The 14,366-nt window shown below is 36.1% G+C and overlaps 1 protein-coding gene across 8 annotated transcripts in view; it reads right to left on the bottom strand.

Moving 5' to 3' along the window:
- Positions 1 to 1,001: 1,001 nt before the first annotated feature.
- LOC127965221 (TBC1 domain family member 4) overlaps positions 1,002 to 14,366 on the bottom strand; it is a 31,328-nt gene continuing 17,963 nt past the window's right edge. For all 8 annotated transcript variants that reach the window (XM_052565904.1, XM_052565900.1, XM_052565902.1 and 5 more), the window contains 9 exons: positions 12,004 to 12,155; positions 11,008 to 11,199; positions 8,904 to 9,065; positions 7,887 to 8,045; positions 7,528 to 7,772; positions 6,412 to 6,571; positions 6,052 to 6,221; positions 3,958 to 4,134; positions 1,002 to 3,076 (listed from right to left, as the gene is read on the bottom strand). In XM_052565904.1, coding sequence (XP_052421864.1) covers positions 2,843 to 3,076; positions 3,958 to 4,134; positions 6,052 to 6,221; positions 6,412 to 6,571; positions 7,528 to 7,772; positions 7,887 to 8,045; positions 8,904 to 9,065; positions 11,008 to 11,199; positions 12,004 to 12,155 — 1,651 coding nt within the window. In that variant the 3' untranslated portion in view covers positions 1,002 to 2,842. The remainder of the gene's footprint in view (positions 3,077 to 3,957; positions 4,135 to 6,051; positions 6,222 to 6,411; positions 6,572 to 7,527; positions 7,773 to 7,886; positions 8,046 to 8,903; positions 9,066 to 11,007; positions 11,200 to 12,003; positions 12,156 to 14,366) is intronic.

Genomic DNA, 14,366 nt, shown 5'->3' with positions numbered 1-14,366 from the left:
ATTAATAACAACAGGGCACATAACGGCAACCTTTTAATTCACCACTGACTTTCAAACATCACCTCAGAGAGCAATCAATGAAATATGCAGTCCTGTTGACTTCACTAAACCAAAAACATCTTCAGGCTGTCTTGTTGTATCACATGTCTGCAATGGCAACATTATAAAAGCGTGAAATTTACATCACAAAATAGTGGTGGTATTACAAACCAATACTGGCCTTGAGATAAAGGAGAAGTTCAGCCAACTCCGCATGACTGGAGTCTCAGACCTGCTGTTTAACAGCCTCCGGTCAAGGGAACAACCATAGGGCTCAATTTCAAATTCAAGCACTGTTTGTAGGAGGCTCTGTTAACCAGACAGTCAAGAAAACAATAATGCAAACTGGCTCAAGTATGTCATCATTTTAGGTCTTAAAGGGATTCTGGTGCTCATCCTGTTATACACAGTGTTGGTGCCTCAAACAGTAATGCATGGAATTACATATTCATACAAATGTTAGGATGAAAAACTAATGCAAGTGTAGAATAATAATCACTTAAAATATCACTTTATCATGTTTTTTTATTATTATTTTTATTATTATTATCCAGTTGTTAGATGGTGTAAATGCACAACACATTCATATTTTCCCAGACCTGAATATTTTTATTTGACCGGTATGACTGACATTTCACAGTGTTATTGGCAGATTTCCATGCATCCCAAAATATTGCAAATAAACTGTAAACGACTAAAATTAATAACTATGGCAGTTTTGATCATCAGGCATCATCATTTAATTACATATAATACTAAATAAATGTGCATTGTGATTGCCAGTGTGTTGCTATGATGTTCTGAATGATTTGAGCACTTGTAATGTGGTTGCTAGGAGTTAGCTTACTGACCCCAGTCAAAAGCCTCCTCTCTCATGACTTGTGTCCTTCCGCCAGTGTAGGTTTTACAGAATGCTTAACTTGGCAAGAACAACTAATAATAACAATAAACGGAAACAGAGGTATAAAAAGTTGATTTTAATGGAGTATAGAGGACTGACAACTCAGTCTAAACAAAAGAAAGCATCAAGACATTGTTTGCACACTGCACACACACCTTCAATGGTGACCAAAGATTCATTGCAAACAAAAAATGTAGTGCAACAAAACTTCGGCAGCATGTGACAATGGAAACGTGATGTAATGATCAACAAGTTTTGGCACATTGAACAAAGTATGAAAAAGAATGACTGATGTATCAAACACATCATCAGATCATTTGCTTTATGTCTTTTTTTTTTTTTGTATGAAGACATACTATTTGAATATAGCATTGAGAAATATTGAAAACTTGCACGATGAATCATGTCCCTCATCCTTCACACTGTTAAACTTTCAGTGTATTGCTAGAATGTACCTCCTCTGAACAGGTGATGAACAGTATTTGTGGCCCTTGATTAATCGTGCGTATGTTTTGACTCTTTCATATGCAAGTCTTTTCAATTTGCAATGTCAAAACATTACAATTATTCCAAAAACAATCAATATCTAAAAGAAAGCTGATCAGCTGATCATATTCAAGGCATTGGTAACCCCACCAGGCCTGCACTTCTTAATGTTACTTTTTGCCATATTATGTTCACTCGAACATAAAATAGCAGGAAGAAGCTCTTGCACACATTTAACAACACTTACATTAGAGTTTATCATCTACCAACAATTGTGATTCATTCATTAAACTGTCAAAACGAGGCAGGTTCTGATCGGTGTAGTGAAGACAAACGTAGATCATATGAAAACAGACAAACAACAACGAGTGTTCAAGTAGATATTCCTGCTTTAGCTTCACATTCTTGTTGTTAGATGATCGACCAGTGTCATTTTTATTACGGTATATATACAATCATATCTGGCCAACATCAAGCTGAACAGGTGGTTTTAACCAATGTTTAATCTGTCGTTTTATATCCCAAGGCCAAAATGAACTAGCATCACATAAAACCTGTAGTACAAATGTCTGACAAAAAGTGAATGAAATACAATGCTATAGCATGTGATATTGATATCTATATAAGTTCTGACAGATTCTCATCATCATAACAGATCTTTTGTGAGCCGCTCTCCACAGCAGAGGAATATTCTGACACAAGTCAAGACCCCTGCACTCTTAAACACTACAAAAATATTTGTGCAGATGTCAAGGACAGTTGGTGCCACACAAAAAACAAGTGATCATTTGAAAAGAAACCCAAACAATGGTAAAATCCCCAATGGATTGTGGGATTTTTTTTTTAATGCCCGGGCGACCATTGCACACTGCATTTCAAAGATTGCACACGCACATTATTATGGCATTGTATCCAACACAACATTCGTCAGGCACACTGTGCAATATCGAAGACGATGGTTTGAAGACAAATTACTCTTCATGTTTTTAGACAGTGATTCGCTTGAAGTCCATTTGCTCAAACTGGACAGTCTGGACAGCAGGACTGTTTGTAAGTTGCAGAGGAAACCCAGCAGCACATGGTTTCACTTCCTGCCTGCACTTTAGGTGAAGCAATTTAAGCAAAAAGTTTGAACTGGTAAATATTTGGTTTCCTCCAAACACCTGGTTCGGAGTGCCAGGTCAAAAATAAACCTTCACAGTGAGCGTATTATCACACATGGACATTAATGCACAAGTTGTGCAGCTCTATGGAAAGAAAGCACTTTCGTTTGTTTTCAAGTTTTCTCTGTGAGGCTGAAAGGCGTCAAACGTTCCCATATCTCTCAATTAGCATGATGGGAACACAAAAGATGAAGAAGCAGGCTAACTCCCTACTGATGTACCTATATGATGCATCAGTGAGTAGGATGGGGATTCAAGGCTTTTTGCAGGCAGTTTCTTTGGCTTTCCCGTTGGTGCTGGACTTGAGTTGGGTCATCTCCACATCAGTCATGGCATCCGATGTCAAACTGCTACGCATGCGCTCAATGGTCTTTTGGTAGGAAGCTTTCTCTTGTTCCAGAGAACGGATCAGGTGCTTCATCTTGCTCTCGCGTGAAAGGAAGCTCTCTACGCTGCTCTCCAACGTCTGAATCTTCAAACGAGCCGACTGTTAATAAGAAAGCCAAACATGAGAATGAATCTTGTGCAGTAACTATGCACAATTTTTAATGTAACCATATACACTACTGTTGAGGTAGCTTGGGGTAGGTAAAAAATGTTTTTGAAAGAAGTCTTGATTCATTTATCCGATTAAAATACATTTAAAACATTTTTTGAAATATTATTACAATTTAAAATAAATGTTTTTTATTTTAATATATTTTTTAAAATGTAATTCAGCAAACCTATGGCTGATATTATTTATATACTTACATTCATGGTATGAAAATTAAAACAAAATAATTTGGTCACACTGTAGACCATATTAAATACATCACCCCTTTAAAAACAATAATAATAATTTGGTCATTTCATATGAAAATCTTGATATTCAAAAACTGTTCACAGCTACATGTGCCAACTGGGAATTCCAAATTCCTGGGAATAGAAAAATGAAAAATTCTGGCAAAAATAACAAAAATGGGAACAGTGCAGTAAAGTTAGGTTAAGTGAGTCAGGTCCAGTGATTCAACTAATACTATTAGTAACTGTTAGTTTTGCTTATTTTAAGCAACAGGTTGTTTTCAGGAACAACTATGAGTGGGATATAAGCAAGTTGTGACGTTACATGCTTACACTAATGAAGTTTCAAGGATAATTAATTCCCCCACATTCATAAAATCGTACGGTTGAATGTAAAACACTGAACCAAAATTCCTTTTTTATATTCTTTGGTAGTAAACTGAGAGTTGCATCTGTAAAGATCTTAGGTTTCAAGCTGTTTGTCTTTTGTTCTGTGCTTCCACACACTGGCAATAAAGGAACAAAACCCTCGCCTGCTTTTCAAACCACTACTTGTGTTCTGCTTTAATATTGTAGTACATCTACCTGCAGTTTCTCTAGTAAGTCCATGTTCTGTTTCTTGAGCTGGGCATTAGCTTTCTCCAGTTTATCTAGCCTATCGGAGTCCTCTAAAGGTGGAGGAGCATCTGCCAGCTCATCCTGCAGGACGTGGTACTCCACTTCATACGCATGCAGCTGCTTGGAGATGTCCATCTCGATTGCCTGCAAACCACATTTCATACAGATATATTATTTTTAAAGAAAATGGCACATTCATTAAAATGAAATGCTATCTGAGACTCACACACATACCTTTATATAAAATAAATCCAAATATAAACATAAACTGTCAAATAAAAATTCTAGACAATGAATTTTCTTTTCAACCAAACAGTCTGTTGATTTTTGAAAAGCAAGTAGCACCACCTAGCGGTTAAATAGAGTGCATTCTAGAGTATTGCATGCAGCATTTGAAACACTGAGTGGTGTCTACTATAATAAAAATTCACACGTGAAGCCATATTCAGTATACATAAAAAAATGTTTCAAATAGTTGTAACATGATCTCTTTTTGCCATATGCTTACTTTACAGAATAGTATCCAGTTTGCATCTCAAAAACAAAAAAAATATTTTACATTCAAGGGTGTTAAAAATCATGGCTGATCAGTGTAAAAATAAAACTTAAAAAAAGTATTTTAAGTAACTGAAAAAACAGCTGAAGTTAATACAATATAAATACTAGATAATTTTATAAGATAATAACTAGAAAATTTTAAACGTTTATATGTAAATGTAAATACATTTAAGCTATAAGTACTAAAAGTGAACTAAGAAAAAATATTAAAATGACATTACTAAAATATTACTTTATTAAAATTACTGAAGCTATCTAACAAACTAAAATTGCTAAAAATAAAACTGAAATATTAAATACTGTAATAGTATATAAATTATGCTAAAATAACATATTATTTATATACTTGCATTCATTGTATGAATATTTATAGAGATGGTTCACTGTTTTTTTCTAGGCTGGATTGTGTTTATGGGGTGCAGTCTGACATGTATTAACGCTTCATTAAAAAAAAAAAAAAAAAACATTATTATATAGACATTATTTTTCACATAATTTACCTTTATTCCACACTGTTCTGTCCCTTCTCTAAGAAACACTCTGATCATTTCCTGCATTTTGAAGGCCCTGCCTCAGAAATAGGTGATGGGCTGTGATTGGTTAGCTACCCCAGGGTGTTATGATTGGCTAAACCACCTCTAAACGTCCCGCCCCTCACCTCAGCAGCATGTGCTCCGGTTAAATTGAAAACAACGGCGTCATTAATATCGCTTATCAGTTTGAGCAGAATGAGAAGCAGAGGATATTATTGAAGAGGATCGTGCAGAACCTGTGCAAGCAGGGCTTTTAAATGGTAGGCCTATGTTTTTTGTTTGTTGTTGTCTCATATTTTTACATTACACTGTTATTTGTAAATGCTACTACTTATGTTAGCTTTTAGCTGAGCTAAATTAGGGAGGGAGGGAGAGAGAGAGAGAGAGAGAGAGAGAGATGCAGAGCAGGGGGGCGTGAGGAACAGGGATTTTGAAACTTGTGAATCCATTAGAATCATTAGAAGACAGAATCAAGATTCTTATAGGAATGGATTTTTACATGCACCTCTAGTTTTCTCTTTCTCTTTTTTAAAGCAACGCAGCATGGCCCCAACCCCCTTTCCTGTCTTTTCCCCGTTTGTTACATCACGAACCCGGGAAGTAACTCATTGTAGTCCCTACAAGTCGTTTTTGTAGGCATTAAACTGCCAGAATTTTAAAAGACATATCCCCATTTGCATTGATCTTTCAGCTTCATAACTTTGCAGATATTGTTTATGCTTAAACAGCAACATTACAAACTAACCAACGTTAAAAAGGTGAAATCGCAATCAACCACCCCTTTAAAAAAAATTATTTGGACATTTCATATGAAAATCTTGATATTCAAAAAATGTCCACAGTTATGTGCCAGCTGCCAGAGTAACATGAGTTCTTAAATTTAAAAAAAGTGTCTCTTTTTTTGGAAGAAATAAATCATTAACACAACCCCGCAGACATTTAGCAGGAAATGTTTCCATTTTAAATTTACCTGAGTGATCATCTCTTCCATTTGGCTATGAGTGAGGGTGGGGATGGTGGATTTAAGGTAGTCCACAATACTTTCAAAGCAGTCACACTCCAGTATCTCTCCCTCGTGGCTGCTCAGCAAACACAGGGCCACCTTAAAAATCACCTCCGTGCCTTGGACAAACAGGAGGTCTGCCACACAGCACACATACATGCACAAGAGTCAAAGGCTATGCATTGGCTACAATACTTGACATATGTGTGAAATACATACATTTTACCACACAAGATCATTTCTCCACTATCCTAAGGTTCACCTGAACCCCATCACAGACATTCATTTAGGTCTGAGTAAGTTAGTTAGGTAAGAAGTGAAATTTACCAAATATTCGGGCAACAAAGCCGAGCGGGAACTGAGAGGCGAAGAGAGTGAGAAACCAGGGTGCGGCGTACAGGCTGGGACAGATCTCGTGCTCCTCCAGGTGAGTGTACAGGTTACGGTGATAGTCGTGCAACAGTCGGGACAGCTGGTACATCTGGATCTACAGAGAGAGAGTGAAGATAAAGTCCTCACACTTAGAGGAGTGAACTTTAAACCGGCTCAAATGCTCTCTCTCACGGGATTAAACATTGGCACATCTGATGATGAATAACCACTAACAGCTGAGGAGGAAACAGTGTACAAGAGGTGGAGACGGCTGTTTGCATACCGCTAGAGCAAATGTGTGTTGAAGTCTAATGTATTCAAAATACTCCCTGTTCTGGTCCCAGTAACAAAATTAGGATGTGAAATTTACAGTCACTGAAAGTACATTTCTTGCATTTTCATTTACGCCTTGCCAGCCAATAAAGCAGTTGCTTTGAATGTTAGACTGACACCTAATGGTGTGTAAGTGACATTAACATTTCAATTTGCAGCAATACCCTACCTTTAACAATACCCTATTCAACACCGTATTTATTCTTAATTTAGCCTACTTATTAAAATGTCCAATAATAGAGGTGCTACCAAGACAGTGAGAGGTATTGAGCTGGTCATGTGATTTAAACATGGCGAGCCAAGCTTTTATAAACACTATGATGACTAAAACGCACATATGGAAAGATTTATGTTTTGCTTATTGCTCATTTATATTCAAAATTAAAGTGTCCGACAAAAGAGACGTGAGAAAAATTGAGTAGTATTTAACTGGCCAAACATGTCAATCAAAGCTTTTTAAGCCACTATGGTAACTAAAATGGACATAATATTAAACAAATGTGTTAAAAGTACTATTCACTATTCAGTCTCTTTAATAATCTAATTTTTAATACAACAGAAAGGCAATTCGTATAACATTCAGTTCTACAAATTAACACACCCGCTCATTCCGTTAATTGTCACAAAAACCAGTCCTGCTACATTTCACAATAGGCGTAATCAGATAAGCAAACATACCAGTTCTGAAAGAGAAAACATGAACTAGTGAAAACTGATACTCCTAGACACACAGCGCACCTGCAGAGAGATCATGTCGGGACGGTACTGTCGGCGAATGCTCAGGTCGTACATGAGGAACTTGAGAGTGTCGAATGCCTGTTCCTCGCTCATGTGCAAAAGCAGCAAGCCGGCCACAAAACTGATCCCCTGGCAGTAGCCCACCTCCGTGTCCAGCAGGGAGTAGGCCTTCAGGAGATTGTACAGAGATAGCTGTCCAGCTCCCAGCTGAGCGCTGAAATACTGGTGTGTTGGGAATGTCCGGCCTAGAAAGAATGGGAACATCACTTCAGTTATGTGCCGGGTCAAAAATATAACAGTAGTCTGATGTGCATGTGGATTAGCTGCACAAACTATAAGTGTTTCGGTTAGATACAGACCGAGGTCGACCAGGATGGAGTGTTGCTGTGCTGTGAGCTGTTTGAGGAGATCCTGATAAGGGGTTTCAGGGGGCTGCTGCCGCTGCGGCAGACGGTGATGCAAACGATACTGCTGAGAGAGCAGGAGCCACACTTCACCTCGCCGACTTTTGGGGACACCTACACACATACAAACTAACAGAGTGAGGAACTCTAAGGGTTGAGAAAAATAGCAAAACAATTTCACATGCAAATGTAAGCATCTACAATTATGTATGCACCACTAGTCAAAAGTCAATATGTTTATTAGCACAACACATTCACTTGATCAAACTGATTTTTAAGAAATTTTAGAAATTATCGTATTTTCCGCACTATAAGGTGAAAATTTTTCTCAAAACACGACAGTGCGCCTTATAATCCGGAGCGCCTTATATATGGATCAAGGTGCTCTGTCAAAATGTTGACATTCCCTTTAGCACAGCTCCATCTAGTGGATGCATAAAGCAAACCCAGTCAACATTTGACTGCAGTATGTTCTATTCTATGCGCCCTATATATATGAAAACAGTCCTTAAGTAGGCCATTCATTGAAGGTGCGCCTTATAGTGCGGAAAATACGGTACAAATTTTTAAAAGGTTTTTACATTATAGCTCTACAAAGGAAATTACTATTTCAAATGTAACAAAAAAAAATTGTATTTAAAATAATCTTTTGAACTGTATATTCATCTACTATCCTGGAACTACAACTACTTTCAACACTAATCATAAGAAATCTGTAATGGCTGTTAAATTCAGATACTGTCACAGGAATAAATTATTAAATCATATTGATTGTAAATTGTAGTAATATTTCCCATTATTATTATTGTTTGATTTGGTGAGCATAAGAGACTTCTTTGAAAAAATAAAAATAAAAAGACATTAAAATCTTACTGATCCAAAATTACTGAATGTTGAAACAGTGAAACAAAAATTTTTATGCAAACCAAAGCCTTTTTGATGGTTTTATTGATGGAAGTAAACAGTTAATACCTTGACATACAGCACTGTGGATCTCTTCTTTGTCCCACTGTACTTTAGTGCGGCAGGGACTACTCAACTTCCTGTCCCAAAGGGCCTGCACCTCTTTTGAGCATGGACACACTTCCTGGTAGTCCAGCTTCATTTTACGAATGTGCAATTCATCACGGCTGGCTGCAGGAAAAAGAAAAAGTGAGGTTTAAAATTAATGTGGACATAAGAGGAAAACAATGCTAAATGCAATTTAAATTGCATTCAAAATGATTCCTATTTTATATCAATATGATTCAGAATAAAATGCCATTCATCAGGTTGTTTTAAGAACTTAATAAAAATATGTTCTTAACATATGTATAATTCATATAAAATGAGACATTCATCACATTATTCAAAAAACATTTCTTTATTTGCGGTTTTTGTATAGTGTCAGATTACAGCTTAATGTTCGGTGTAAAATCTGGGCCTCAAGCAAAATCAGAACCACTAACCATTCATCACTGTCATGCATATGATCATTTGATCCGTTTCAGTGTGTAAAATCAAATAGAAGGTGGGTTTATAGCAATGCATGTACAATGAAAGCTACTCAGGCAAACATGCATCACTGCCAATAAACTGTAGCATGCTGCTCATATTTTGGGATAACTGCACCACAAGTTTCCATAGCAACTTTAGACAAGTTTCAGAATGGCATGGCCTTTTAAAGTAACCTTAACAAAGCATCACAACATATTTGTACTCTCCAAAGTAAAAGCATACATGAACATGCAGATAAAAAAAAAGACTACGCTCTGTTAGAAGGTGCACCTCCACAACTATTGCACTTGACAGCAGGAAATTATATCCTAAAAGCCAACTGTTATTATTTATCTGCACTTGAGAACATGTAGCTATCTGCCTCATGCTGGTTTTTATACTATGTTACAGCCAAACAATGACAACATGCCAACAACTGCTTTAAGTGCAGCCTGCTCAGGCGAGACATCAATGTCTTGGCTGTATATATTCTTACCTTCTACTCAAATATGTTTATTCAGTTCGGCCCATCCAACAGCACAAAGAAAAAAAAGACAAAAAAAAGGTAAAGGAAGTGACTTGACTCTTTTGTGTAATGCAGTTTGGCCAACAGAGGGCAATATTTCACAAAGCTTTGCTAAAAAAAAAAAGTTAAACTTATATACAATATTAACCTTTTAGAATGAGTTAAAGAGACTCAAACAATAAAAAATAAAAAATAAAATAATTAATTAAAGGCTGATTATGTAGCCTAGTGGTCACAGAACTGCAAGTGCACTCTTGAAGAAGGTGACCGTCATCCAGACATTCCCATCTATAATTAACTTTCCCCCAGAACGTAAAATACAGGCAGTGGCACTTGCCCCTCTAAAAATAAGGCCAGGGCAAAAAATAACAACAGTCTAATCAGACGGTGACGCAAGGAAACACCCTTTACTGTGACTCCATAATGTCCCATAAATACTGAACTAATGCTGTAGGTTTTTATGCAACTGAAACTTTTATATAGTGAATTAAACTGCTCTCAAGTTTCATTTTGTTAACTTTTTTATAAAAGTTTATTTTAACAGTTCATGCATTCCCTTGGAATCAAACCCATTAATCTTGGCATTGCTAGTCCCATGTTTGAGCTACAGTATAGCAACTGTTTAAAGGGATTATTCACCTAAATAAAAAGAAAGGACATTTTGGTCATTATTTAGCCACCCTCATGTCGTTACAAACATTAGTGACTTATGTGCAACACAATAAGAGATTTTAACACAATAAGAGGTTTTAAACTAATCTTCAGTGTTGATTTACTATTATTTACATGATGTCCAAGACACCAAATGTCATTGTACTTCATGTGTTTTGTAACCCAAACCAACATGGTAAGATTATCATTGAGTAACAAGTTATATTTTGATCTGTTTTTCACACAAACCTATTATACGCCTTCAGAAAAATTTCAAAATTTTTGACTGCACCATTCATGTTTATTTATTTATATAATGTAAAATGAAGATCAACAATACATTGCCTTTCGTGTTTAATGGAAACTCATAGGGGTTTAGAATTCATAAATGTTAAATTATAAGAGAGAGTTAGAAACACTAACCCTCCAGGCGCTGGTTCTCTTTCTCCATGCGGATGAGCAATATCTGTTGGTGGATGGCTTTCTTCCACAGGGCCCTGTAGTCAGCTGGACTGCGCCGGCCCTGCTCTAGGGACAGGGGGCTGACCTGAGGATCTTGATCCTGGTTCAAAGCCCGAGGAGAAAGTGGCAGCAGCTCCCAGCCATCCATGTGGTCTGAAAAACAGCAGATGCTGAGTGATTTCCCTGACAAAGAAACATACTCTTGTGCTAATATGATATTGTTGTCAATACCATTGTACTGAGTGTCATAATAAACTACTATTCGTATATCATGATACAATATATACAATATAGAATGAGGTAATTCAATGTTACATACATTAAAAAAAAAAATATATATATATATATATATATATATATATATTTTTTTTTTATGTATATATATATAATATATATATATATATATATATATATATATACACGTATTGTATATGAACAGTATAATATACATATAAAATAGGGCTGTAAAATCGATTATTCACATCCAAAATAAACTTTTAAAGTTTAATATATATGTGTGTAGTACTGTGTATATTTATATGTGTATACACACACATACACATACATGTATGTATTTAAGTACATATATTTATATAATAAATCGTACACAATTACGTATATTTTTTTTTCTTAAATATATACATGTGTGTGTGTATTTATATATACATATAAAACAAATATATACATAAAAACAAACAGTACACACACATACGTACATAATGTAAACACAAACTTATTTTGGATGCAGTTTCTGTGATGAATCGATTTGACAGCCCTAATATATACCATGGTTAGACTTTCTTTTCTTGAATCTCAGTAAAAGGGAGAATTATCTTGGAAGTTCTAAAGCTTGCAGAACAATGATTTCTCCTGCAACGTTGACTATAAATAGACTGCTAGGAGAACAGGGTGTAATGTTGCACCTGTCTGTGTGTGCGCTAAAGCATGTACACCCACCCACGTGTTGCATAGAGGCACAGGGTTTGTTCATGGGTGACGCCACCCTTAGGAAGATCTTCTGGCGCCAAGAAACTCTGCGTGGAGGCACCAAGGTCAAAGAATCGGTGCTACAGCCTGACAGAGACCTCTTCCTGCCCTCTCCATTACCACTGCACAGAAACAAAACAAGATATGCTTATTCAAATGGGTAGAAAAGCAACATTTTTTGGCTGTGTATTCTCAAAACAGGTGGTCAAACCAGTTATAAGTTAATACACAACACAGACTTGTGTAACATAGAAGCAAAAGCTCATAAGCAATAACAAGTATTGCATTCAGACGGTCATAAAAGATGTTAATTAGATTCATGCATAAAGTACATAAAACACAGATTACCTGTTTTAAACAAAGAGGAAACGTTTAGGAAGTGGACAGAATGAGGAATTGCTGAAGAATACACACAGGAACTTTACACAAATCATTCTTTAGAACTTTTCACTACCAATCAATACAAAACATTCAGGCAACTTATGTACAAATAAATGAATAAATACATGAATACAGCCTTTACTCCAGTTTTCAGTGTCATGTTCCTTCTGAAATTATTTTAATATGCTGATTGCCAATGTTGAAAAAAAGGTCTGCTGTGTAATATTTGTGTGTGCTTAATATATATGTGTGTATAAAACCTATTTTCCATTATATAAATTTTTTTACAAAGAGCTGAAATATCAAAGTCAGAAACAAAATTTGCTTAAAGTCTATTCAAATCGGTTTTATCCTGCTAGTCTCAGCCTCAGTCTTTTTTCCCTGTACCGCTCTCTTCACTTAGAAACCAAAACAATACACAAGGACACTTCAGATGAGTGAGAGTTAATTAAAGTGTGAAACGGGTTTGAATGTTATGCATTAAACGCTGGCTAAAGAAATGGACTAACCCAGACCGCCACACCGGCAGGTGTGCTGCACATTCAATTAGAAGAGACAGCTGGTGACATTCAACACACAGAGAAAGACCTTCTCTCCAATTTGTAGAAAACAGAGCAGGGCCAAGGATGTGACATTTTAAATGTTATCTCCTCCTTTCAGTGCACTCACTGGATCATTACAGCCCACCATGTCAAACAAATGAATGGCGAATACACATCGAGGAACAGCAGCGAGTCCAAGCGAGTCCAAGGTGGCTGTTGTTCAGATGAAGGAGCGCTCGTAGACCAACCCACTCACACAAAAGCCTGGTCAAACAGTATTGTCCTTTAAAGAGACCCTTGGGAGGGAGTCTATATTCCACACATGGCTTCACTGTATGTTCTCTATCCTAATACACTCGCCCTTGACAACCACTGCTATAAATTCAGTTCACTGGAGGAGCTTTGTTAAGGGTCAGAGAGAGTGCAAATGGATATGTAAAACAAAACTGAAAAATTGGTTTACCCTGAGAAAAAGTTAAATGCGTTATATGACCCCATTAACTGGTTTTAGGACAAAATATATTTAAAAAGGATAATTCATCCAACACAAGAACACAAAAGATATTTTAAAAAATGTTGGTAACCAAACAGTTTTCTGACTTCCACTGTATATCCTCTTGCATGTTTCACAAATGAAAGTCAGTCATACAGGTTTGGAACAACATGAGGGTGTAAATGGTTAATTTTTGGGTGAAATAATAACAACATCAAACTGTTGTTAAAATATACTGTAAATGTGGGTTTGTGTTAATGTCAGTTTCTTGATGTTACACATTCAAAGATTTCTGGATGAGTTGCAGTTTAGTTTTAATTAAAGATCTCTTAAAGCTTAATAATGTTGAAAATAGCTTTGTAAAGCTTGTTTTGCAAGTTTTAGCTGGTTTAAGTTGTTCTCCAAGCCTGGACAGGCTGGTCCATCTCTACTCATAATCCACTCTAAAACCAGCCTGACATGCAAGCCTATTATTTCAAGCCTTCTTTGCATAAATTAATATTTGAATGCCTCCATCCTGAACAATTTCTAAACTATTTACAAAAAACAAAAAAAAAAAAAACTAAAAATGAGTCGGGTACAAACAGAAATCAAAACACCACAGATGAAATAAAGCTCATTAAAAAATTTCAAACCAACTTGGTAACATTATTTAAAAATGAATTTTGAATTATTATTCAACATAACAGCATAAATTATTCTTAATAGGAGTATAGATTAGTAGAAAGTTTTGCGGTTTGATGAAATATAGAGAAGAAATGCTTTTGTTTTTCATTAGTTAATAAGACACCAACATGCAAACAATGCATTCCTCGTGTCCAGTGGACAATGACAAAGTCCGACAACTTTGACAGGAAGAGAGAGTGAGTTACAGAAGTAGTTCTTCTTGACGGATGACAAAGTGACTGAAGCCTTTG

This window comes from Carassius gibelio, chromosome B9 (genome assembly GCF_023724105.1).
Source record: "Carassius gibelio isolate Cgi1373 ecotype wild population from Czech Republic chromosome B9, carGib1.2-hapl.c, whole genome shotgun sequence".
In the NCBI taxonomy this organism is placed as follows: Eukaryota; Metazoa; Chordata; class Actinopteri; order Cypriniformes; family Cyprinidae; genus Carassius; species Carassius gibelio.
Note: the sequence above shows the minus strand (reverse complement) of the source record. Positions and strands in the feature narration are given on the sequence as shown.